Source organism: Leopardus geoffroyi, chromosome B1 (genome assembly GCF_018350155.1).
Source record: "Leopardus geoffroyi isolate Oge1 chromosome B1, O.geoffroyi_Oge1_pat1.0, whole genome shotgun sequence".
Classification (NCBI taxonomy): domain Eukaryota; kingdom Metazoa; phylum Chordata; class Mammalia; order Carnivora; family Felidae; genus Leopardus; species Leopardus geoffroyi.
This window is the reverse complement of record NC_059327.1, coordinates 160195433-160223287: the sequence shown is the minus strand read 5'-3', so window position 1 is coordinate 160223287 and position 27855 is coordinate 160195433. Positions and strand designations below refer to the sequence as shown.

General features: G+C 37.7%; 1 protein-coding gene across 7 annotated transcripts in view; it reads right to left on the bottom strand.

Annotated features, from left to right (window-relative positions):
* AASDH (aminoadipate-semialdehyde dehydrogenase) overlaps nucleotides 1-27361 on the bottom strand; it is a 43971-nt gene extending 16610 nt beyond the window's left edge. Inside the window, exons 1-5 of one of the 7 annotated variants that reach the window (XM_045473967.1) lie at nucleotides 27272-27361; nucleotides 22914-23186; nucleotides 21732-21852; nucleotides 8621-8934; nucleotides 5080-5272 (exon numbers count right to left, since the gene is read on the bottom strand). In XM_045473967.1, coding sequence (XP_045329923.1) covers nucleotides 5080-5272; nucleotides 8621-8934; nucleotides 21732-21852; nucleotides 22914-23143 — 858 coding nt within the window. In that variant the 5' untranslated portion in view covers nucleotides 23144-23186; nucleotides 27272-27361. Of the gene's footprint in view, nucleotides 1-5079; nucleotides 5273-8620; nucleotides 8935-20183; nucleotides 20226-21731; nucleotides 21853-22913; nucleotides 23187-27126 lie in introns of those variants that run through there. The other 6 variants (XM_045473969.1, XM_045473966.1, XM_045473968.1 and 3 more) reach the window with 6 other exon arrangements.
* Nucleotides 27362-27855: the final 494 nt, after the last annotated feature.

The following is a 27855-nucleotide window of genomic DNA, read 5'->3' as shown; positions in this document are numbered from 1 at the left end:
CTTTCACCAAATAGGATATTAGCTGTAGATTTTTTTTTTTTTTTTTTTATATAGATGCCCTTCATCATGTTGGGGAAGTTCTTTAATTCCTAGAGGTTTTTTTTTTTTTTTTTAATCCCAAGTGTTAGATTTTGCCAAATACTTTTCCTTCATCTGTTGAGGTAATTACATGCTCTTATTTATGTAGTGTATATTATCAATGGATTTTTATTTATTTTTGAGGGAGGGAGGGCATGAGGGGAAGAGAGAGAGAAAGAGAGACAGCAAATGTAGAGGGGGGGGGCAGAGAGAGGGAGAGAGAGAATCCAAGCAGGTTCTGCACTGTCAACACAGAGCCTGATGTGAAGCTCAAACTCATGAACCATGAAATCATGACCCTAGTCAAAATCAAGAGTTGGACACTTAACCAACTGAGCAACCTGGGTGCCCCTACCAGTGGATTTTTAGATGTTAAGCCAAATGTGCATTCCTGGGATACATCCCACTTGCTCACATTTTAAATTTACTGAAACTGGTTTTGTGGTTGAGAATATGATCAATGTGCTTGAAAAGAATGTATTCTGCATTTACTGGATAGAGTGTTCTATAAATGGGATTTGGTTGATAATTTTGTTCGAGTCTTATATGTTCTGATTTCTAGTTTTTCATTCAGTTGTTAAAAATGAGGTATTAAAATTTTGAACCATTGGGTTATCTAGTTCTCATTTCTGTCTAGTTTTGCTTTATGTATTCGGAACTTCTAGTTTTAGGGGGATATACATTTATAATTGTTACATCTTCTTGATTTACCAATGTAGCTCCTAATGTACTGACCATTTTATCATTATGAAATGTTTTGTTGCTTGTTTTTGTTTGCTTGTTTGTTAGTAACTAGCCTGGGCTAAATCTGTAGTCTGTCTTTCCAGTGATGTGTGGCCACTAATGTCATTGCTCAGTTTTACATATATAGTCTTATTTTCAATTTTATATCTTACTTCCTATGGGTCATCCTTGTGTGTGCATAGCTCAGTAGTCAAGCAATGACTGGACAAACTGTCCACAGAGATGGATCTGTGTGGATAGATGAGCTCAAAGTTTAGGCCATTTTCAAGCTTAACCAAGCTTTTATTTTCCATGGGCCCTTTTGGGTCTCTAACGTATATGCACACAACCTCAAGGTCAGCCAAGAATCTGCTTGGGCTCTCTGGTCTCTGACTCACAAGTGCAGCCTTAGCCAGAATGTGCTTGCCCTCCCCTCCACCACAACCTCAGACTACTGAAGTTTTTGCCCTCTTTGCTGGCCTACTTCATCATTTTCACAGACAGTGCTGTTGGGCATGGATATAACCTACCATCTAAGTTGAATAAACTCCCTTATAAACAGTGGGTCCTGACAGAAAAGTCTGTTTTGACTGAGCTGGGGCTGGCAGGAAGAGCAGCTCAGTCTAGAATGCCACAAATTCCCATTATTTTTATCCAAAATTTAAAAGTTTAAAAACAATTTTCAGATCATTGTACACCTCTGGTTGATTTCTAAAGTGTTGGAGTAGTTGCTTTTGTTAATTTTGTCCAGCTTTCTAGTTGCTTTTTGGGGAGAGGATCTGCCAATCTCTTTACTTGACCATAGAAAATTTCCATGTGAATCAAGATTTTTAAATGGTTTCTTTCAGTAAAAGATGCAGCATTAATGGACAACTTGAATTTTAATTCAAAAAGATGACTTAAAGTCTTGGTTTGTCAAAATATTTAAGTAACAGAATGACCCTACATCCCAATATGAATTTATTGTTCCAGATTCTTGTCTAGGAATTTAGCACCTCCATTCACTCTCAACATTCAGGGTCTGGGGTAATAAATTATAATGGCCACCCTATTTATAAGGCATCCTCAACCAAATTAACTGTTCTACCAAGTTTTACGATAAGGAAAATCTCTTGTCAAACTGAAATGTTCTGGCCTTCATTTCCGGTGCTAAAAATAACTTAAACTTTGAACTCTATAAATAAATGCACAGCTATGAGTACTCAGCAAGATAAAGCATAGTAACACTTTTCAGATACTCAAACTGAAATGATAAATTTAGCGGCAAAATACTAGTCAATATACGTACTTTGTTACCAAATCATTCTAGGCACACAGAAATAGGACTTAGGAAATAACAGAAAAAACAGGGGATGTTAAGGTTCCTTGCAAAATTTCTAAGGTAAAATTCTCATAAAAATGAAAAACACGGGGTGCCTAAGTGGCTCAGTCTGTCAAGCATCCGACTCTTGATTTCGGCTCAGGTCATGATCTCACAGTCGGGAGACTGAGCCCCAAATTGGGCTCCGAGCTGGGTGTGGAGCCTGCTTGAGAGTCTCCCTCTCTCTCTGCTCCTCCCTCCCCCATGCACATGCCCTCTCTCTCAAAAACAAAACACTTAAGCTGACATTTTGGTGGCTAGCAACCTAAGATTTTGCTCTAATTAAATGGTTTCACTTTTAAAGTGCATCAAGTTTAATATAACTTGTTATCCAGAGTATGTGCAAAAAAAAAAAAAAACAAAAAAAAAGTTCAAACATATTTTAGGTTTGTAAAACACCAAAAAGTGGACCTTTCTTTCCAAAAGGTCCTTATACCTGAAACAAAATAAGTGTTTAACTACCTCAAAAGCTAAGTCTATTTCACTTTGGGGTCTTTCTCCCCCACAATAAATCAAGATATTCCACTTTAAATTTTTAAAACTTTATGGGGTGTTTGGGTGGCTCAGTTGATTAAGAGTCCAACTTTGGCTCAGGTCTTCCAGTTCATGGGTTTGAGCCCCGTGTCAGGCTCTGTGCTACAGACAGCTCAGAGCCTGGAGCCTGCTTCGGATTCTATGTCTCCCTCTCTCTGTCCTTCCCCTGCTCATGCGCTCTCTCTCTCTCTCTCTCTCTCTTGCCCTCTCTTTTTCTCTCTCAAGAATAAATAAACAGTAAAAACAAATTAAATTAGTTTTTTAGGTAAGATTATTCGTAAATAAAATCTATACAGGATGCTCTTTTTAAAGTATATAATATACATTATACACATAGGCAAAAATCCTTGATGACTTATATATCATTTGATGAGAAATCTGATTTGGAAGGAAAAGATGAACCCTAACAACAAAGCTAAAATTCACTATGAGACATGCAAGAGAGCTGACGACACCTAATCCATCTGTAGCACTCCATCTCGTTCATGTTGGCTAGATGACCTCCCTTGGGGCTTTGTATTGTGTACCCTCTGGAGATTAATATCTGTACCTTAGAAATGTCTGCCAAAGTCAGGATTGAGGGGGGAGGGAGAAGTTTGCTTTGGCCGTCCATAAATGTGTTCAAAATAATCTAGTCTCTCTCCCCTTCTTCAGGCACAGATGGTGCCACAAGATCTAAGTAAAGATTAGCTGCCAATTAGGTACATGTAGACCCTTTGATCTTACTACAGTGCTGTCCCCTATACATCTTTGGTCTATAAAATCTATAGACTAAGGTCCTGTCTTGGCAGAGAACAGCTGCACATCTCTGCATCATCATTCAGCCAGTCCTCCCTGTCACTATGTTACCGTGCATAAACTGCACGTATGTAAACTGTGTGGAGTTGCCAGCTTCATTTTTTGTTCTCAAAGTCCCTTCACAGTGTGGAGGATACTTTACAGTTCCTCCTCCTCCGCCCTCTAACAAGACAGGACATGCCTTATACAAAGGAAAGGACATCCTGTCAGCTTGTGTACTTCTCTTCCTTACTCAAACTCAAATTTGATCTGCTGATAATACCCCAAATTAAGTCTTGTGAGTTAAATAAAATCTCCATGAATATATGCAAAACTTGCTGTGTTCTGGAATCATAGTTAATAAATGTGTATCAGTTTCTCACAAGGACTCATGACCCCAAAAAGGTTAAAACCACTGCCAAAGTAAATTTAACGGAAACTGTGCTAAAGGGGATTGGATTTAAAGAGATAAAACTCATAGACTTGACATAGAAGGAAAATCTCCTTCCATTTAATGACTCTCTCTCTCAAATCTATTAAGGTATTTTGAAAAGGTTTCCTAAAAATTATGCTCCTTGAATTTTATAGAAAAATAAGTTAAAGTCCTGCCCAGACTGACAGAATGATTCACCATAGATGAGAATTTATATGCAACTGATATACCCAGCAAGCCACATTATTATATTCATTTTATATATATTTGTAAACATATAATATTTTTTTAAGGATGAAAAACATTGCCTAAAAACAAAGTCAACATCAAATTTTGCCTTTAGGGCAGAAATTTAACATCCTCGAGTCTCTTACACTAAATATAAATCTGATATTTTTAGTTTATCATGATACACATATAATTTTGCTAATTCTCTCTAGTATCTTTAACCATTTGCAATGTAATTATCTTAAGGCTTGTATACCAGTCACCTACTTTGATACACATTTTAAAAACTTGAAAGATGACAAAGTATCTGTTTCCATAAGTTAATGTAAAATATACTGATATAAAAAGTCAGAAAATGTAAATCCCTACCTAATTATAACTTAAAGTTTGTATTTTCTACTGAAAGCTGAAGTTTAAGGCAGGAGAGGCAAGTGTATCCCAACAGATTTGAGTGAAGGTCAACTTCCTCTAGTTATTACTATGCCAAATGCACAGTGAAATAATTTTCTAGGCAGAATTAACTGATTTTTTTCTCCCATTCTCAAGTAAATTAGATGATATCATCAGAAGACAACCCTTAATAATCTAACTAGATTATCATTAGTCCACGGTAAAAAACAACCTACAGGAATACAAAATATTGTCTAAAACATGTAAAATGTTAAATAATAGGGGTGCCTGGGTGGCTCAGTCATTTAAGTGTCCGACTTCAGCTCAGGTCACTATCTCACAGTTTGTGAGTTGGGAGTCTTGCATAGGGCTCTGTGCTGACAGCTCGGAGCCTGAAGCCTGCTTCGGATTCTGTGTCCCCGTCTCTCTCTACCCCTCCCCAACTCGTGCTCTGTCTCTCTTTCTCTCAAAAATAAATAAATCACTAAAAAAATTTCTTAAATAAAATAAAATGCTAAATAGAAGACAAAACATTTCATTTGCTCCTAAAATGTACCTGCAAAATAGTTACTCTGTGATGTGAAAAGAGAACAGCAGCTAACTTTGATGGAAGCACTTTGACAGAAGCTGGTACAATAAGCAGACAGGCACCACTGGATAGAGCAACAAATATTTCCACAACGGAGGGATCAAAGGTCAGAGGTGAGGCCAGAAACACAACATCTTCTTGTGTGATCTCGAAAAGTAGCCTAAAGCAAAACAGAATGCAGTTATATGAAATGTCTAACATTTGGTAAACACATATCCTAAAAATTGATTTATGACCATTAAGTTTCTGGATGTTAGCCAGATTTTTATTCTTTTCTCAGATTAACCAAAATGGTACTATTAATCCTATAACTCTTTATAAATATAAGGATTAAAAGCCATTTAAAACAATATCCACTTCTTACTATGACGTATTTTATCATCTGTGATGACTTTCTGATGTGTCAGTATGGCTGGATTGAACCACAGTCCCTAGAATTTCCTTTCTACTAGGTTTTCCATTAGGGTACAAAACAAGGGATATTCTCTCAAGAGCTGGAGTACAGAAGGGAGGTGGGTGCCATTTAGTGGCACACATACCTCCCTGTTATTTCATTAAACACTAAACTAGGTGCTGCTGTGAGGGGATTTTGTAGATACAGAGTCTCTGGTTAGCTGACTTTAATCAAAAGGGAGATTTATCCCAGGTTGGCTCGATTTACTGAACTGGAAGACTTTTAAAAGAGTGTTGAGGACTTCTGTAAAAAAGACTCAACATCTGGGTCAACAATTACTCTCCCTTCCCCTAGGATCTTCTTTCCTGACTTGCCTGTGGAAAAAAGCACATGCCTATGGGTTTCCAACCTGCTCATGATCATCCCTTTCTGTTTACACTATAGACTCCGTCTTGCTTAGCCAGACCCCACAAACATAAGCCAATTCCTTATAGTAAGTCCCTGATATATCCTCCTAGTTCTGCTCTTCTGGTAGAATCTTGACTCCTTCCATCCTACTTATATATTTAATAGAGACCTCTGATTCCCTTTTCCACTATTTGATATTTTTCTCTCAGTAGCTGAACAAAGAGCAGAATATATATAGTTAGGATATTACAGAGCATAGATAATCAGTGGTGAGCCTATGGCATTGCTTCATTCTGAACACACAAAACTCACTGTCTAAAAAGCAGGGATTACCTTAATTTCACGATATCTTCAAATATGATATTGTGGGGACTCACTCAGAACCCCATAGTAGATATGAAGATTACTTTAGGCTGAAGACATTTTGGATTTAACAGATGCAGAAAGAAGCCTTGTTAGACCTTTCCTTATTTCACTAATTGCAAAAACTTTTGGGAAATGAAGTTGCCATTAATTCCTTCTTTGGAGTAGCTTTTATTCCCAGGAAGGAAACCAAGAATGAACCTACTATAAATCTCTTCTACAAGTGACTTTTATGGCCCTAAAAGTAAACCAAAAAGGGATTTTTAACAGGTAAATAGATTTCATTAAGTTCAAGCATAAATAGCAATTGAGAAATTCACATACTTTATTATTTTTTTTAATGTTTATCGATTTTTGAGAGAGAGAGAACAAACAAGGGAAGGGCAGAGAGAGAGGGGGACAGAGGACCCAAAGCAGGCTCTGTGCTGACAGCGGAGAGTCTGATGTGAGGCTCAAACTCACAAACGGCAAGATGATGACCTGAGCCGAAGCCAGGCGCCCAAACGACTGAGCCTCCCGAGGGCCCCTAGAAATTCATATATTTGAAATCAGCCCCTTACTCCTTACTAGCATATACTTGCTCCCACTTTACATACAATTACTGCCTCTACTGGCCCAGTGCCTCTTCCACCTCCACCAGATTCCAAATCTGCTTCACTCTTTTCAATTCTCCTGCATCTCCACCCCACCTCACCTCTCATACTCTTTATGTATTGCTTTGCCTTTCATCTGAAAGTTCCAATCCATCAGCTTCTGAACATTCCTTACCCTTCCATCTCAAGGTATCTTAACTCCTTTACAATACTATCTCTTGATTTTTCAAACCAACTCTTCCTATCAATTCTCTACCATGAGCCCATAAATGTCTTCCATCTCAAAAATAAATCTGCACCTGCCCAGAATTCTTTCTTTCCCATTAAAACTAGCTTCTAGAGGGGCGCCTGGGTGGCTCAGTCGGTTGGGCGGCCGACTTCGGCTCAGGTCACGATCTCGCGGTCCGTGAGTTCGAGCCCCGCGTCGGGCTCTGTGCTGACGGCTCAGAGCCTGGAGCCTGTTTCAGATTCTGTGTCTCCCTCTCTCTGACCCTCCCCTGTTCATGCTCTGTCTCTCTCTGTCTCAAAAATAAATAAACGTTAAAAAAAAATTAAAAAAAAAAATAGCTTCTAGAAATGAACACTTTACTTTCTTATCTCCATTTCCTTATCTCTCATTCCTTTAGCACAGCCTAATGTAATCTGTCCTCAGTCTTGGGCCCTCAGAAATAAAGTCACTAAAGACTAGATTGTCAATTACAAGATACCTCTCTGCATCATTTCACCACTCCCTTTTTCTAGACCTGCACCATCCAATGATAGTCGCTAGAAACATGTGCCTTTTGAGCACCAAAAATGTGGCTAATCCATATTGAGATGTGGAAGTGTAAAATACAAGCTAGATTTAAGATAAGCATAAAAGCATATAATACTTCACTAATTTTCATTTTGATTACATACTGAAATAATATTTTAGATATACTGAATTAAATATTTGTTAAATTTTTTATTTCTTTGTACTTTTAAAATGTGGTTAGAAATTGTTTAATTATATATAACTTACAATGACATAAAAATATATACTTGTCTCACAAAGTTTCTATTTCTATATGTTTCTGTTTCCTCTTTTGATTTCCCTTTGGTTCCCTTCCTCTTGTATTTCCTTCTTTCTTGTCAAGTTGAGAATCAACTTCATAGAGATTTCTCATCTCCTGACCACAAGAGCAAACCAAAGTCTACAATGCTACAGGAATGAACTTAATGAAATGGAAATATTTTTATATCTATTGGATTAAGTTCAAAATTCTTCAACAGGGCATACCAGGCTCCTGCCTCGAGTCACATGGCTCCTGCCCTCCCACTCTTTCCTCCTCTCTGCCCTGATAACACTCTTGCAAGCCAAACTCTTCCTTTCCCCCATTCTTCTGCTGTACCTCTGCCAGGAACACACTTCCTTCTTCTTAATAATTAAGAAGCAAAGCTTCCAAGCATATCATTTATTTGCTCTCTGTCCAGCTCCAGGTCTGGATCAGAGAGGTGAAGCCCCAGCCTGCAGAGAACTAAAGTTCAGATATAGCCAAAACAACAGAGCCAACTACTTATGACTATCAATTTAGGAACAAGAGTTATAAAGAATGTATATTAAAAAAATTATTCCCTTGGGGTACCTGGCTGGCTCAGTCAGTAGAGCATGCAAATCTTGATCTTGGGGTCATGAGTTGGAGCCCCACGTCAGGGGTAGAGTTCATTTAAAAAAGTATTTCCCCTTAAAATACAAGTTTTGAAGAAGGATTCAAAGGACAGAACTCACCGAAAATGTTGGATGTTTGGCAATATACATGCATGAGGGACTCTGACAATCTTAGGTATCCCCGTAGTGCCTGATGTATGGAGAACATAGGCTAAGCAATGGTTTAGCCTCACATCCATGTGCTCTTCTGACTTTTCTTCATTGTTCTCAGAGTTTGTGCTGTTTGTCATTTTTCCTTCTTCATATTTCTGTTTTCTGTCAGTTAGCATCAAACTGACTGCAACATTTTCCCAGTGAAGCCTGAAGAGTACTAAGTCAGTATGTTCTGTAAGTGTATCGTAATTCAATAATGTTTCATAGGAAGATTTGAATTTCTGTTACATGGGGGAACAAAGTTCACAATATTAGTGTTAAATGACTTTTTTACATACAAGTAATATGAAATATTCACTCATTCAACATTGTTTTGAGTACTTGCTATATAACTAGGGATTAAAAAATAAATTAAAAACTTGCAAGAATAAAGTGCTGTCCTTACTTTCAAAGTCACCTTCAAAATAAACAGACATAAAAACATCCAACTGCAGGGCAATGTGGTACCTGACCATGAATATGCTTGAAATGTTAATAGGAACAGAGGAGATTGATCTTAACTCTGCCTGGAAGGTCTGAGATTGCTTCATCATATGTAATATTTATGTTATAAGTAGCTTTTGTCCAAGTAAAGAGGGGTACTTTATTGGGCAAACAGCTAATGCAGAGTATATGACCCAAGAAAGCTAGTGTCATGGAGAACTTTAATAATTCCAGTAAGGTGAAGAACTAGGTATATAGTATTGTTAATAGGAGAGGAGAGGCTATCCTTAATAAATTTGTATACTCAATACTAAGGGGTTTAGACCTTAACTTATAAGCAATGAGGCTCAATTGAAGGTGGCAAGGATAGACTGAGAAGTTAGACTTTTGGTAAGTGAGGGTTTTCTAATGAACCTTTTGCAACAATTGAGGTACGTGATTTGGGCCTGAACTAGTCTGTGGCAACAAGAGCAGACAGAAAGGGCCTGTGAACAAGAATCAATAGGGCTGGGTAACTTTCTGAATACAGAGTGAGCCTAAGAAGAGTGCTAAGTTTCTGACTCAGATATTTGGTAGATGGAGACAGATTAATACAGATTTACTTAATTTGGATAAAAATATATTAAATTCAACTTTTACATGCTAAAAGGGAGGTTCCTTTGAATATATCTTTTAGGATTTATAAAAAGAAGTTTAATGAAACATAAGTTTTCACATTAAAGAAATCACTATAAATGAGAGAAAAATAAGAAAGAAATGAGAACAAGGGTACAATGCAGGAGACTACAGGGTTTTATTTGTTTGTGGTGTGTGTATTAGGGATCAGGTGTGGTATGGCCTGTAATATTAAAAAAATTAAGGACCTATAATACATATTTTTAAGACTTAGTTCAAAACCATCTTTTGCCATTAAACTTTTCTTATCTCTACTAGGTTACATTTATTTCTCTTAGGGTATGAACACATTATGTTGAACTTACAGGTTTAAGATTATGATAACTTTTCTCTCCAACCACAGTTGACCCTTGAACAACACATAGGTTATGGAGCCACCAACCCTAAAATCCATGAATGACTCTGACCCCCCTTCCCAAACTTTACTAATAGCCTACAGTTGACCAGAAACCTTCTTGATGACATAATCAATTAATATATATACTCTGAATGCTGCACGTACTATATATGGTTTTCTTAGAATGATATAAGTTAGATAAAAGATGTTAAGAAAACTGTATGGAAGATTCCCTAACCTGGAAAAGGAAAAAGATATCCAGGTTTAGGAAGCATAGAGAGCCAAACAAGGTGAACCCAAGAAGGTCCACACCAGAACAAATTAAAATGTCAAAGGTTAGGGGCGCCTGGGTGGCTCAGTCGGTTAAGCGGCCGACTTCAGGTCAGGTCATGATCTCGCGGTCCGTGAGTTCGAGCCCCGCGTCAGGCTCTGTGCTGACAGCTCAGAGCCTGGAGCCTGTTTCAGATTCTGTGTCTCCCTCTCTCTGACCCTCCCCTGTTCATGCTCTGTCTCTCTCTGTCTCAAAAATAAATAAACATTTAAAAAAAATTTTTTTAAATAAAAAAAATGTCAAAGTTTAAAAGATACAGAAAGAATTTTATTGTATAAAAACAATTTTTTTTAAGATTTTAAAATTTATTTATTTTGAGAGAGATTGAGACAGTATGGGTGGGGAAGTGGCAGAGAGAGAGGGAGACAGAATCCAAAGCAGGCTCCGTGCTGTCAATGCAAAGCCCAATGTGGGGCTCAAACTCACAAACTGTGAGATCATGACCTGAGCCAAAACCAAGAGTCAGACATTTAACTGACTGAGCCACCCAAGTGCCCCTAAAATTCTTTTTAATATTTGAGAGGGCAGGGGGAGGGGGGAGGAGGGGCAGACAGAGAGAGGGAGACAGAGGATCCAAAGCACGCTCTGTGCTGACAGCAGAGAATCTGATGTGAGGCTCAAACTCACGAGCTCATAACCTGAGCCAAAGACAGATACTTAACTGACTAAGCCACTCAGGCACAAAACACAGAGAATTTTAAAGTGGCAAGAAGCAAAAAGTTACATACAAGGGAAACCAATAAGGCCATCAGCTGATTTTTCAGCAGAAACTTTACAGGTCAGAAAGGATTGGCATGATGTTCAAAGAGCTGAAAAGAAAAAGCCTATAATCAAAAATAGTCTACCCAGCAAGGTTACCATTCAGAATTGAAGGAAAGATAATGGCACCTAGGCGGATCAGTCAGTTAAGCATCAGACTCTTAACTTCAGCTCAGGTCATGACCTCACGGTTTGTGAGTTCAAGCCCTATATCAGGTTCTAGCACTGATACTGCAGAGCCTGTTTGGAATTCTTGCTGTGTCCCTCCCCTATTCATGCTCACACTCTCTAACTTAAAAAAAAAAAAAAAAAAAAAAAAAGAAGGATAAAGAATTTCCCAAACAAAAGTTAAAAAAGTTCACCACTGAACCAGCTTTATAAAAAATATTAATGATACTTATTTAAGAGGAAAAGAAGAGGCCATAATTAGAAGAAAATTATCAATAAAGAGATGTAAAATATGACAACATATAAATAAAATGTAAAGGGAGAATAAAGAAGTAGTTCTCTTAGAATATGTTTAACCTTAAGTAACCAACTTAATACAGACTGCTACATACTTAGGATGTTATCTATAAACCTCATGGTAACCACAAATCTACAAAATATACAAAAAAACCAAACAAACATAAAAAGCCAAGAATAACACAAAGAAAATCAACAATCACAAGGAAAGAGATCAGGAGAGGGAATAGCAAAGAACTATAAAAACAATCAGAAAACAACAAAATGGCATTAAGTACATACCTATTACTTGAAATGTAAATGGTCTAAATACGCTCCAATCAAAAGACATAGAACAATGGAATGGATTAAAAAAAAAAAGACCCATCTATATGTTGCCTACAAGAGACTCCCTTCAGACCTAAATATATGTACAGATTGAAAGAATGGAAAAAGATATTCCATAAGAAAAAAAAGAAAGAAAAAAAAAAAGCCAGGGTAGCAATACTTATTATCAGACAAAAAGACTATTTATTCATTTATTTTTAATGTTTATTTATTTTTGAGAGACAGAGCATGAGCCAGCAGGGGAGGGACAGACAGACAGGGAGACACAGAATCCAAAGCAGGCTCCGGGCTCTGAGCTGTCAGGATAGAGCCTGATGTCAGGCTCAAAACCATGAACATTTGAGATTGTGACCTGAGCTGAAGTCAGACACTTAACCGTCTAAGCCACCCAAGTGCCCCCAGACAAAACGACTTTAAAACAAAGCCTGTAATAAGAGAAAAAGAAGGGCATTACAGAATAAGAAGATCAATACAACAAAAGCATATAACTATTATAAAGATCTATGTACCCAATACTATAGCACCTACAGTATTTAATACATAAAGCAAAATTAACAAAGGGAGAAACTTACAATAGCGGGGGACTTTTTAGAAAAAAATTTTTGAGAGAGAGCAAACATGAGTAAGGGGAAGGGCAGAGACAGAGAGAGAGTCCCAAGCAGACTCTGCACTGATAGCCCTGATGCAGGGCTCAATCCCACAAACTGTGGGATCATAACCTGAGCTAAAATCAAGAGGCAGATGCTTAACCAAATGAGCCACCCAGGAGCCCCAATAGTGGGGACTTTAACACCTTACATCACTAGATAGATTGTTCGGACAGAAAATTAGGAAACCGTGACTTTGAACACATTATACCAGATGGGCTTAAATATATACAGAACATTCCATCAAATAGAATACACATTCCTCACTCCTTTCAAGTACACATGGAACATTCTCTAGGATAGATCACATTAGGCCACAAAAATCAAGTCTCAATAATTTAAGAAGATTTAAATCCTAACAGGCATCTTTTTTTCTTTAATCACAATGATACGAAACTAGAAATTAAGAAAAAAACCTGGAAAAACACAAACACGCACAAGCTAAACATGCTACTGAACAACCAATGGGTCAACAAAGATATTAAAAAGGAAATCAAAAATTACATGAAGACAAATGAAAACAATAGTCCAAAGCTGGGATACACCAAAAGCAGTTCTAAGAGAATTTACAGTGATACTGGATTACCTCAAAGAAAAAGAACAAAACCCAAGGTGAGTAGAAGGATATGGTAAGATCAAAGCAGAAATAAATGAAATAGACTAAGAAGCAATAGAAAAGATCAATGAAACCAAGAGCCAGTTCTTTGAAAAGATAAAGAAAGTTGATAAACCTTTAGCCAGACTCATCAAAAAAGGAGGACCCAAATAAAATAAATTAACAACCAATATCACAGTAATAAAAAGGATTATGAGACTACTATGAAAAATTATATGCCAACAAATAGAATAACCTGGTAGAAATAAATTCCTAGAAACATACAATCTTCCAAAACTAAATCAGGAAGAAATAGAAAGTCAGAATAGACCAATCACTAGTAACAAAATTGCATTGGTAATCCAAAAACTCTCAAACAAAAAGTCTAGGACCAGGTGGACTCACAGGTGAATTATATGAAGCATTTTTTTTTTTAATTTTTTTTTTTAACATTTATTTCTTTTTGAGACAGAGAGAGACAGAGCATGAACGGGGGAGGGGCAGAGAGAGAGGGAGACAGAATCGGAAGCAGGCTCCAGGCTCTGAGCCATCAGCCCAGAGCCCGACGCGGGGCTTGAACTCACGGACCGCGAGATCGTGATCTGAGCCGAAGTCGCTCAACCGACTGAGCCACCCAGGCGCCCCATGAAGCATTTAAAGAGGAGTTAACACTGGGGTGCCTGGTTGGCACAGTTGGTAGAACATAGAGGACTCTTGATCTCAAGATCATGAGTTCAAGCTCCACCATGGGCATCAAGTCTACTTAAAAAGAAATAAATACAGGTGCTTGTATGGCTCAGTGGATTAAGCATCCAACTCTTGATTTTGGTTCAGGTCATGATCTCAGGATTTGTGAGATCGATACCTGAATCAGGCTGCACTGACAACACACAGCCTGCTTGGGATTCTCTCTATCTTGCCCCTCCCCTGCTCATGTACATGTTCTCTCTCAAAATAAAGAAACCTTAAAAATAAATAAACAGGGGCACCTGGGTGGCTCAGTCTGTGAATCATCTGACTCTTGATTTTGGCTCAGGTTATGATCTCATGGTTTGTGGCTTTAAGCCCTACATCAGGCTCCATGCTGAGAGTGTGGAGCCGGCTTGGGATTCTCTCTCTGTCTCTTTGCCCCCACCCCTCTCAAAATAAATAAACTTTAAAACAAACAAACAAACAAACACTAAATGCAAAAGAATATTTTTTTAAAAGACACTACAAAAAAAGAAAACTGCAGGCCAATTTCCCTGATGAACACGGATACAAAAACGCTCAATAAGATACTAGCAAACCTCATTCAACAATACATTAAAAGGATCATTCACTACAGTCAAATGTGATTTATTCCAAAGTTGCAAAAATGGTCCAATATTCACAAGTCAATGTAATTCACAATAACAAAATGAATAAAAAATCACATCCTCTTAATTGATGTAGAAAAAGCATCTGACAAAACTCAGTATCATTCATGATAAAAACTTGCAACAAAGACAAGGAACAAGCCTCACCATAATAAAAGGCCACATATGAAAAATCCACAGCTAACATCCTACTCAATGGTGAAAACAGAGCTTCTCCTCTAAGATCAGAAATAAGACAAGGATGTCTACCCACTTTTATTCAAATGGTACTTACTGGAAGTTCTAGCCACAGCAATAAAGGGTTTGGGGGTGGGAGGAAAGACATCCAAATTGGTAAGAAAAAAATTAAACTGTTACTATTTGCAGATGACATCATACTAATAGAAAACCCTAAAGATTTCATCAAAAACTATTAAAAGTAATAAATGAGGGTGCCTGAGTGGCCCAGTCTGTTAAGCATCTGACTTGGGCTCAGGTCATGATCTCACGGTTTGTGGGTTCTGTCAGCAGAGAGCCTGCTTTGGATCCTGTGTCTCCCTCTCTCTGCCTCTCCCTTACTTGCACATGCACACACCTGTGGTGTGCGCATGCGCGTGTCTGTATGTGTGTGTGCGCACACACACACTCTCTCAAAAGTAAATAAACTTTAGGGCGCCTGGGTGGCTCAGTAGGTTAAGCGTACAACTTTGGCTCAGGTCATGATCTCGTGGTTCACGAGTTTGAGCCCCACGTCAGGCTCTGTGCTCACAGCTCAGAACCTGGAGTCTACTTCAGATTTCTGTGTCTCCCTCTCTCTCTGGCCCTCCCCTATTCACTATCTGTCTCTGTCTCTCAAAAAGAAACATTACAAAAAAAGTAAATAAAAAAAAAGTAAATAAAACTTAAAAAAAATAAATGAATTCCATAAAGTTGCAGGATACAAAATTAATATACAGAAACCTGTTGCATTCCTATATACTAGCAAGGAAGTAGCAATTAAGCAGTTCCTATATTCTAGCAAGGAAAGAGAAATTAAGAAAATAATTCCATTTACAATTACACCAAAAGTAATAAAATATCTAGAATGAATTTAACCAAGAGGCTAAAAGAAGAGTACTGTGAAAATATAAAAAAAAACACTGATGAAAAAAAGTGAAGACAACACAAATGAACAGATATTTCATGGCCATAGACTGGAAAAATATCGTTAAGATGTCCATATTGTGCAAAGCAATCTAGATTCAATATAATCCCATCAAAATACCAGAAGCATTTTTCACTGATCTAGAACAAATAATCCTGAAATTTGTATGGAACCACAAAAGACCCCAAATAGCCAAAGCAATCTTAAGAAAGAACAGAGGGTGAGGTATCACAATCCCAGTTTCAAAACATAATACAAAGCTGTAGTAATCAAAGCAGTATGGTACTGGCACAGAAACAGACACATAGAACAACAGGACAGAGAGCCCAGAAATAAACCCATGCTTATACGGTCAATTAATCTATGACACAAGAGGCGAGAATATGCAATTAGGAAAAGAGTCTCTTCAATAAATGGTGCTGGGAAAACTGGACAGCTACGTGCAAAAGACTGTAACTGGGCCCCTCTCATATACTACACACAAAAATAAACCCACGGTGTATTAAAGACCTAAATGTGAAACCAAAACCATAAAACTCTTAGAAAAAAACAGACCATAATCTCTTTAACATCAGCCTTAGCAACATTTTTCTAAATATGTCTCCTCAAGCAAGGGAAACAAAAGCAAATTATTGGGACTTCAGCAAAATAAAAAGATTTTGCACAGAGAAGTAAGCCATCAATAAAAGGTGAAAGCCATCAATAAAAGGGCAACCTACTAAATGGGAGAAAATACTTCCAAATGATGTATCTGATAAATGGTTAATATCCAAAATATATGAAGAGCTTTTACAATTCAACATCAAAAAATAACAATAATAAACCAAAACCAAAACAAATAATCCCATTAAAAAAATAGGCAGATGTGGGAATGCAAGCTGGTGCAGCCACTCTGGAAAACAGTATGGAGGTTCCTCAAAAACTAAAAATAGAACTACCCTACGACCCAGCAATTGCACTACAGGCATTTATCCACGGGATACAGGTGTGCCGTTTCGAAGGGACACATGCACCCCCATGTTTATAGCAGCCCTATCAACAATAGCCAAAATATGGAAAGAGCCCAAATGTCCACCGATGGATGAATAAAGAAGATGTGTATGTATACACAATGGAGTATTACTCAGCAATCAAAAAGAATGAAATTTTGCCATTTGCAACTACGTGGATGGAACTGGAGGGTATTATGCTAAGTGAAATTAGAGAAAGACAAAAATCGTATGACTTCACTCATGTAAGGACTTTAAGAGACAAAACATATGAACATAAGGGAATGGAAACAAAAATAATATAAAAACAGGAGGGGGACAAAACAGAAGAGACTCATAAATATGGAGAACAAACTGAGGGTTACTGGAGGGGTTGTGGGAGGGGGGATGGGCTAAATGGGTAAGGGGCATTAAGGAGTCTACTCCTGAAATCATTGTTGCACTATATGCTAACTAATTTGGATGTAAATTAAAAAAAATTAAAAATAAAATTAAAAAAAAAAAATAGGCAGAAGACCTGAATAGATATTTTCCAAAGACGACATCTAGATGGCCAACAGGCACATGAAAGACATTCGACATCACTAATCAGGGAAATGCAAATCAAAAATACGAGATACTACCTCACATTTGTCAAAATGAGTAGAATCAAAAAGACAAGAAATAACAAATATTGGTGAGGATGTAAATTGGTGCAGCCACTGTGGTAAACTGGATGGAGGCTCCTCAAAAACTTAAAATTAGAACTACCATATGAGCGGAGCACCTGGGTGGCTCTCAGTCAGTTAAGCATCTGAATCTTGATCTCAGCTCAGATCATGATCTCACAGTTCATGAGATTAAACCCTGCACTGGGTTCTGTGCTGATAGTGCAGAGACTGCTTGGGATTCTCTTTCTCCTTCTCAAGATAAATAAACATTAAAAAAAAAAAAAAAAAGGATACCATATGATCCAGTAATTCCACTACTGGGCATTTACCCAAAGAAAATGAAAACATAATACAAGAAGATATATGCATTCCTATGTGCATTGCAGGGCTATTTACAGCAGCCAAGATATGGAAGCAACCAAGTGTCCAATAAATAAATGGATAAAGATGCTGTAATGTACACATACACACACATGAATATTATTCAGCCATAAAAAGGAGATCTTGCCATTTGCAACACAGACTTCAAGGGAATTATGCTAAATGAAACAAGAGAGAGAAATATACCATGATTTCATTTATATGTGTAATCTAAAGAACAAAAACAAAAAACACTAACAGACCCATAAATACAGAGAACAAATGTGGTTGCCATAGGGGGAGAAGGGTGGGTGAAAATGGGTGAAAAGGAGATACAGGCTTCCAGTTATGGAATAAGTTATGGGGATAAAAGGTACAGCATAGGGAATATAGTCAATAACATTGTAATACCATTATATGGCAACAGATCGTAGCTACACTTACAATGAAGATAACATATAAACTTGAACCACTACATTGTACACTTGAAACTAACATTGGATGCCAACTATACTTCAATTAAAAAAAAGAATTAAACTCATAAAATCTCTCAAGTGACTACAAAGTAATGACCAAATAACATTTGCCTTACTTATTCTGCAGTTCAACAAGTGCTTTTCAAATTCAAAATGTTACATAAGTATTACATTATACAGCTCTTAGTGAATGTGCATAACCTTATACCATAAGAATAAAGGGCTCTAAAAATCTTAAATTCTGTAATCACAATTATTTTCAATATTCACACATCTGTCTATAATACTGAAATAATAGGGAATAAAAGGTACAGCATAGGGAATATAGTCGGTGATACCATAATCACACTGTACAGTGAGTTGGTAGCTACACTTGTAGCGACCTTAGCATAATGTATAGAGATGCTCAATCACGATGTTGCACACCTGAAACCAATGTAACATTTTGTATCAACTCTATGCACATTAAAAACAATTTTTAATACTGAAATATAATTAATCAGAACATATTTTACCCAATGTATTTAAATCCTGGCTTTGTTATATAGTGGTTTTGTAAATGGTACCAATTATACTTTGTTGAGCTTTATTGTCATTTAGAAAATGAAGGTAATATTTGGCTGGAAGCTGAGCATTACATAAATGAGCATAGTTCAAAGTGCCTCACTTCGCAGTGTTTCCTACACCAGGTATTGTTCTAGGTGTTGAGGATATGATCCTAAGTGACAAACTGTTACAAACAAGTTTCCTGTCCTCACAGAGGAAGAGAAGCTGACTAAAGTGACTGAGGAGATCTGGGAGAAAAACTAGACCAGCCATGGCATCACAAAAGCCTTTAAAATAGTTTCAAAAAAGAGGAAATGTAAAAAATGTACTTGGGACTGACTGAAAAGGGGCACAAGGATTTTGAAATAAGGAAAACATTTATATCATGATTTAAGAGGTGTTTTCATAACTGTTTATATTTGCCAAAACTCATTAAAATGTACACATAAACTAGGTGATTTTTACTCTATGTACATTATACCTCAATAACTGATTTCTGAAAGATGTGAAATATTTTTGAAAAAGGTAGGAGAGCTGTTCTAGATGAAAGGATACTAAGGAGGTGTGAGAAAGGGATGTATTATATGATATTTGACTGGATTTTGTACCCCTCCCCCGAAAAAGCTAAAAGGATTTTTTGGAGGCAAATATGGAAATCTGAATATGGACTATATTAAAATGTATTGTATCAATGCTAAAAAAGAAAATCATGAGAAAATACATTTACAATGGTGTACTGTACTGTATTAAAAAAAAACAAACAAAACAAAACAAAAAAAAAAACCATCGCATGTAAGTGGACCTTCGCAGTTCAAACCATGTTGTCCAAAGGTCAACTATACGTTTAAGCAGCTGGAATCAGGTCTTGGGCTTCTTTCACATACTGATGCCCTCCCAAAAAACTTGTCTTTAGTGTATGGTTTCTCAGTCTCAACACTACTGACATTTTGCACCAGATAAATCTTTGTAGGTGATCTTGTGCTTTATAGGATTTTTAGCAGCATCTATGGCCTCTACCCACTAGATGCCAGGAGCACCGCACTGTCAGCATAATAAAAAATAACTGTGGACATTGCCAAATGTCTCCTGGGAGGCAAAATGATCTCCAACTGAGAACTACTATTCTAGTGGATGCTGGGTTCAGTAAGTACATCCTGATTGCTCATGTGTCAAGGAGGAACACTTATACCATCATCAAAGTAATGGAACGGGAAGCAAGGGACTTCCTATGGTGTTTTCTATATGCCCAACTCTTTATATAAGCAGTTATAAAGAACACGCAATACTGACAATTCTCAAATTCAACCACCTCTTTTATAAAACCTTCACCAAGGCTGTCAAGAAAAACGAATGCCACATTCCCATTTTAGCTTTGTTTATTACATCAACAAAGAAATAACCAGGGTCACCTGGGTGGCTCAGTTGGTTAAGTGTCCAACTTTAGCTCAGGTCATAACCTCGCGGTTCATGAGTTCAAGCCCCACAGTGGGCTCTCTGCTATCAGCATGGAGCCTGCTTTGGATCTTCTGTCCCCCTCTTTGCCCCTCTCCAGCTTTCTGGTGTTCTCACAAAAATAAACATTAAAAAAGCAAACAAACAAATAACCAATCTGAGAAAACTTTTGACTACACATTAATGTTTATTTAGAAAATATTCACCAATTATACTTTAGTTGTCTCCTTCTAGAGTCTTTATTCTAATACTCGTGATTCTCTAGGAATTCCTCCATGCATCTCAAGCTTTTGATATTTTTCATTATATATTCAGAGATGCACAGACATATAGATACATAAGTGGAACACATTTAAGTTATCCTCAAATACAAATTGGTTCAGCTAGGAAATGGGTAAAAACAGGCTAAACTGAATATATGTTCTATAATGTTCTTTTCTCCTCTTTGGTAAAACAATATTTTATGAAGAAATAATGAAACATGGGTTGGATCTTCCTGAACATGTAATAACCAACTCTTGCCCATAAAGCAATGTCTCTTGGCTAGATATTTGGTTGGCAGTCACTTAAAAATTAAAAAATAAATTTCGGAAGTGACTGACTGGCTCTGTTGGCTAAGCGTCCAACTCTTGATTTCGGCTCAGGTCATGATCTCACTTGATTGTGAGATCAAGCCCCATGTCAACCTCTGTGCTGGCTGCATAGAGCCTGCTTGGGATTCTCTCTCTCCCTCTCTCTGCCCCTCCCCGGCTTGTGTTCTCAAAATAAATGGGCATTTTAAAAAAATAAATAGACTAGATCTCTCTGGAAAACTAAGTGCCAATCTCTTTTTCAAAGTCTAAGCCTGGTTATAGTTCTTTAATGTTGTTGATCACTACAAATTGCTACAAATATACAAAGATATGGTTTTGGGGCACCTGGGTGACTCAGTCAGTTGAGCATCCAACTCTTGATTTTGGCTCAGGTCATAATCTCAGTTTGTGAGTTCAAGCCCCATGTTGGGGTCTGCGCTGACAGCTCAAGGCCTGCTTGGGATTCTCTCTCTCCCTCCCTCTGTACCTGCTTCCCTCTCCCTCTCAAAAATAAATAAAATTTTAAAAAAGGTTTCCATTATTATAAAATTTTCCTAGAAACAACTTTGGAAAGAGAAAGGAAATTCAAAATAATGCACAGTAATTATATGTCTAGGGCATATAGCCTTCATGCTATAGGGCAGTGTTTCTCAATAGAGTGTAGGAGGTGAATTGTACCTCCAGGAGACATCTGGCCATTTCTGGAGACAATTTTCATTGTCACAACTGGGATGGGGTGGGGTCGAGGCAGTGCTACTGGCATTTAGTGGGTGGAAACCAGGGAGGCTGTTCAAATAACCTATAATGTACAGGATACTCCTCACAACAATTATCCAACCCAAATGTCTACATTTAGGAAACGTAGAAATGTACACACACACCCTTCAATTGAAAGATAAACACACACACAAAAATTTAAATACACACACTTACATTAATTTGCTGTTTTTCAACAAGAATATAACTTAGATTACATTTTTTCATAAAATGAGTTGACAACGCTGGTGGTGCATCTGGATCAATAGGAGCATAAGCAGCAGGGACTTGGAGAATTCTAAATAAAGAGTACAGAATAGCATTTCTTCAGCATAGAAGATCTGTTGAAAATCATCTTTAAGTATTTCTATTTCCCTATGTACTTTACCAACGACTATATCAGAAATGCCAATGTTTTTGTTGACACATTGTTGCTTATAGTTATTTCTATTTTGTTTTTAAGGCAGAATATCCACCATTAAATTTTTATCACTTTAAGATCCAAAATCAGTTAGTTGTTTTAACTAAAAGTACTCTGAGGTAAGGGTGCTGGTCTGGCTCAGTCAGTAGAGCACAAGACTCTTGATACTGGGGTTGTGGGAAATCAAACCCCAAACTGGGTGTAGAGATTACTTAAAAATAAAATCTAAAAAAAGTACTTTCAGGTATACTTTGGGGACAATGGGTTTTTGCACATAGTAAATTTTCAATAAAATTTTTTCAATGATTGAATGGAAGCCAAATTTTAACTTTTTTAGCTTTACATTTATACATTAATCTACTAACACACATATTATGGGATGAACATCAACTTTTCTACTTCTTTAATAGCTTTTATTTACTGTAGAACCCTAGTACAGAAATCACTATATAAGGATAATATTCTATAACAACTTAATGATGAACATTTTGCAAATAATAATTAGTGTCCTCAGTCCATAGCTCATTTTTTTATGAACCAACATCCAAAACTTCACTTATTCATTCATTTACTGAATACTTTGAGTACCTAAACTTCAGTCTCAGGAGAAAAAATAGTCATGTTATTTCTGAAATACTTGTTTGCTTTGATATAACAAATTTATGACCATTTTCTTTTGGTAGACAAATGAAGCCCTTATATTTTGGAGATACTTAAATATTCTATTAATGAAAATTTCTTGTCTCCTAAATAAACTCAGATCAATTAAATGATTAAAAATAATTGTTGGGAAATACGAACTTCTTTAGCCTCTCTAAAATTGACCAAGCAACACTATTCTGTATACTATTGTATTTTTATGTAACATACAACATTCTATGTATTAAAGAATTATAAGTTAGGTTAGAAAACTAAAAATTCAGTATTAAAATAATTACCCTAAAATCCAAGAGGGTAAGTTAATACCAGGATGGCAGTAGAGACCAACTTCCCGAATTCCTTGAAAGTCACAGTGTAATAGTAGAAAATTTGATAATTCTGAAGCAGCATGAACCACAGACTTATAGGTGTAATAAACTGGAGGCTGGTTGTTACACTCATCAAAACATACAGCTATTTTATCTGAATAAATGGAGGCAGCCCGATGTACCAATTCCTGAAGAGTCATTTCACTGGTTTATTGAAGCCTCATTGGTAGCAGAGAACTCCACCTATATACAGAAATATTATGGGGATAGGGAGTTTTAGGAAACATGGCAGGGTGAAAAAGGGAGAGAGAAACTTCAATACAAATCATTCCTCACAAAAACAACTATATCAAAAACATAATTAATCTCTGAATTTAGGAAGTATCTATGTTGAGAACAAGGAGTTGAAAATTAATCTGATACTATCAACCTAACACTGGAAGAAAATTTGGGAGAGGAGTGGTATACACAGATGAGAATGAAACAGGTAGAAATGTAGAATTCTCTCTCAACTTACCACAATGTAAAAAATGCATATAAAAAATTAACCAATAAAACCCACTTTAGGGGTGTCTGGGTGGCTCAGTTAAGTGTCCAACTTCGGCTCAGGTCATAATCTCACGGTTCATGGGTTCAAGCCCCGTGCTGGACTCTGTGCTGACAGATCAGAGCTGGAGCCTGTTTTGGATTCTGTCTCTCCCTCTCTCTCTGCCCTTCCCCCATTAATGCTCAGTCTCTCTCTCTCAAGAATAAACATTAAGGGGAAAAAAAAAAAAAAACAATTTAAAGCACTACATGCTTAATTTTCTTTTCTTTTTTCTTTGGTTTCCATCCCAGATTAAGATAAAGTAGTTAAAATCCTGCAAAATGTCTTTGAAGAGATTAATACAAATAAACTATACTTTTAGAAACTGAGCTTAGGTGAAAGCAAAGTCAACCTTTGATAGAAAAAAGGAAAATCTATCTAAATCGATCCAATTTTAGTCCACTGTATATAAACTATGATATTATTTGAGACTTCAGAGGTCACATCAAGTCCCTTTTGTAATTGTTGAATAAGCTCTTTATCCTCTAGTTTTGTTTTTTTTTTAATGTTTATTTTTGAGAGGGAGCAAGAGAACCCACGCGCACACACACATGCACGAGCAGGGGAGGGGCAGAGAAAGAGGAGGACAGAGGATCTAAAGCAGGCTCTGTGCTAACAGCAGAGAGTCTGATGTGGGGTTGAAACTCATGAACTGGAGATCATGACCTGAGCCAAAGTTGGATGCTTAACTGACTGAGCCACGCAGGCACCCCAGAGTAGAAATAGTAATTCATCAAAACAAACCAAACCAAACCAACAAACAAAAAAACCCTTTAGAGATCACTGATTTAAAAGAAACAATTACTAGTATTTCCTTGAAAGGCAAGGTGATTTTTTTCTCTTCTGTGAACTCTTTTCCATATTTCAAAAGCAAATGAGATTTACCCAGTAGCCTATTTTAATTATTCAAGTTTATTTGTTCATATTTATTTGAACTGATTTCATTACTAGTTCAAAATAAAATTAACCAGGTTGTCTGAGTGGCTCAATTAGTAAAGCATCTGACTCTTGATTCCAGCTCAGGTCATGATCTCACAGTTCATGGGACTGAGCCCCTTGTAGGGCTCTCTACTGACAATGTGGTTGCTTGGGATTCTCTCCCTCTTAAAATAAACTTTAAAGAAATAAAAATAGAGGAGCCTGGGTGGCTCTGTCAATTAAGCATCTGACTACATCTCAGGTTATGATTTCCTGGTTCGTGAGTTTGAGCCCCATGTTGGGCTCTGTGCTGGCAACTCAGAGCCTGGAACCTGCTTCAGATCCTGTGTCTCCCTCTTTCTCTGTCCCTCCCCGACTTGCACTCTGTTATTCTCTCTCCAAAATAAATAAATAAACAAACAAACAAACAAACAAACAAACATAAAGTTTTTTTAATTAAAAAAATAAAGGAGCTCTTGGGGGGGCTCAGTCAGTTAGGCGGCCGAATTTAGTTCAGGTCATGATCTTAACACTCGTGGGTTCAAGCACCACGTTGGGCTCTGTGCTGACAGCTCAAAGCCTGGAGCCTGTTTCCAATTCTGTGTCTCCCTCTCTTTGCCCCTCTCTTGCTCACGCTCTCTTTCTCTACAAAATAAATGTTAAAAAAAATTTTTTAGTAAAAAAAGAAATAAAAAATAAGGGGTGCCTGGGTGGCTCAGTTTGTTAAGTGTCCGACTTCAGCTCAGGTCATGATCTCTCAGTCTGTGAGTTCAAGCCCTGCATCGGGTTCTGTGCTGACAGCTCAGAGTCTGGAGACTGCTTCAGATTCTGTGTCTCCCTCTCTCTCTGTCCCTCCCCTGCTCACGACTCTGTGTCTCTTTCTCTCAAAAAGTAAATAAACATAAAAAAATTTTTTTAAAGAAATAAAAAATAAATTAACTTTCACCCATGTCATTTAATTGATATGAATTAGAGAACAAAAAAGAGCAAAATGAACCAATAACTATTGAGACCCATAAGGTTTGAAAATGCTATGATTTCTAAATATAAAGTTTAAAAATAGAAGATCTTTGGTATTTACAGTATTTTTAGTAAGCATTTCTATAAATATTTTCTTTTGTAATATACAAGATTAAAATTTTAAGCTCTTCCTCATACACACAAATTATCATTATATAAAGATGACTGTCCATACTATCCATTAATCATGCCAAATGAGTTTATCCCTGACAAGGTATAGTCAGTACAGAAGGATACCTTCTGCTACTCTCTCCCACTATGAATAACAAATTGCCTATATTATACTAAGGCATTTTCATAAAAATCTTATGTGTATGTGCCAAAAAATTGCGTTTTTCTAATGTTTATTTTTTTGAGAGAGAGCGAGAGAGAGAGAGAGAGAGGGAGGGAGGGAGGGAGGGAGGGAGAGGGCCAGAGAGAGAAGGAAACACAGAATCTGAAACAGGTTCTGACCTGTCAGCATAAAGCCCGATGCGGGGCTTGAATTCATGAACTGTGAGATCATGACCTAAGGCGAAGTCAGATGCTTAACCACCTGAGCCACCCAGGTGTCCCCAAAATTGCATTTTTTAATGCAAAAGCAATTATAGCACTTAATTTTCCATGAGGACATTCTGATTAATTTTTATACTCCAAAATACTTGACTTCAAAGTTAAGGGGCAAGATTATAAAGGTAACTGAAGATGCACCATTTTTATGACAAATTACAAGGCTACCACACCTCTCTATACAATTAATAGGTTTGTCTACTTTTAACTGTCAGTTTCCAGGGGTTGCTAACACTTAAGGCAAAATCTACTCTCCAAGGTTTTCATTTTCATTAACTGAATCATAAAATAAATATCCTCTCCAATAAAGAATACTATACTTAAAAAAAAAAAAAAAAAAAAAGAGGGGTATCTGGGTGGCTCACTGAGCATCCTAGTTCTGGTTTTGGCTCAGGTCATGATCTCCCGGTTGGGTTGATGAGTCTGAGCCCCATACTGAGCTCTGAGCTGACAGCCAGGGTCTTGGGATTCTGTCTCCCTTTCTCTCTGCCCCTCCCCTGTTTGCTCTTTCTCTCAAAGAATAAACATTTTTTTTAAAAAAATAAAAAATACATGAATGAACAAATAAATATAAGAACACTATATACTTTTATACACCCAAACATTTCTGAGCCCTTATGAGAGTGGGTGGGGGGGGGGGGGGAGAAACAAGTAAGTTTAGCAGATTCACATGTAATGGAACCATGAAGTTAAAGATATTCCCTATTTCATTTACAGCAGTAGATGCTGCTATTTAGTCTTCAAAGGTCTTAAGACTGTCAACAAACTGTCGTGCTCCAGAGGTCTCTCTCTAGGTTATTAGTTATCTTAAAGACAGTTAAATAATCTAGAAACTTCCCCCCCTCCCCATCCACGGGCTTCTTAATTTCCATTACACAACTACATTGAATAACAATGTACTTTATAGCTTCCAAACCTAGTAAGGAGGTGGGGCACACTTATTTTCTCCTAAAAAAGGGGCAGAGGGTCCGAGACTGGGCAACTCAGGAAGAGATCACACAGGTCACTTTAGTCTGCACATCAACCTGCCAGATGCCACTGACTCACATCCGAAGCAAAGCAGTGGCCCTGAAGTTCAACAATCTGTGCACAGGCAGCGCCAGGCCTCACCTTACTTCACTTCTCCCACACAAGTCCCCGCTGGACACCACCTCCTGCGAGACTCACTTTGAAGGCCTGGCCTGAGGGTTGGGGCAGAGGTCTGAGTGCAACCTGACCCCCCAACAAGCTGAATGGGAGACCTCACCACACATACGTGAAAGAGCAGCCACACCCAAGCCGTAAAGCCTGCTGGCCGCAATGACCGCTGGGATCTAAGAGGCGCAGGCTGTCGCGTAAATCTTCTGCGTCGCTGTTGCAATGACGTCAGCTGGAGCTACCCGGAGCAGGAGTGTCTCACTGCCCCGCCCCCTCCCGAGAGGGCTGAGCCAACCTGGGAGTAGAGCTGGCAGCCTTTTTGCCTAATGCTGTCAGCTCAGGCACCTGTTTTGGTCGCGCTGGGTTTTGGGCAAGATTTTCAAAGACGTTGGAGTTGACCAGTATGGAGCTATACCAAGAAACTCGGGCAAAGTACTTTAATTCAGAGACGGTATCTTCTTTTCCACAAAGTGGAGAGAAAGATATTGCCTAGGGTTGATGTAAAGGAAGATGAAATAGTTGTGAAGTGCAATAGAAAGTGGACTTAATCCGCCTGGGTGGCTCAGTAGGTTAGGTGTCCGACTTCGGTTTAGGTCATGATCTCACGGCTTGTGAGTTTGAGCCCCTCGTGGGGCTCTGTGCTGACAACACAGAGCCTGGAGCCTGCTTTGGATTCTGTGTCTCCCTCTCTGGCTGCCCCTC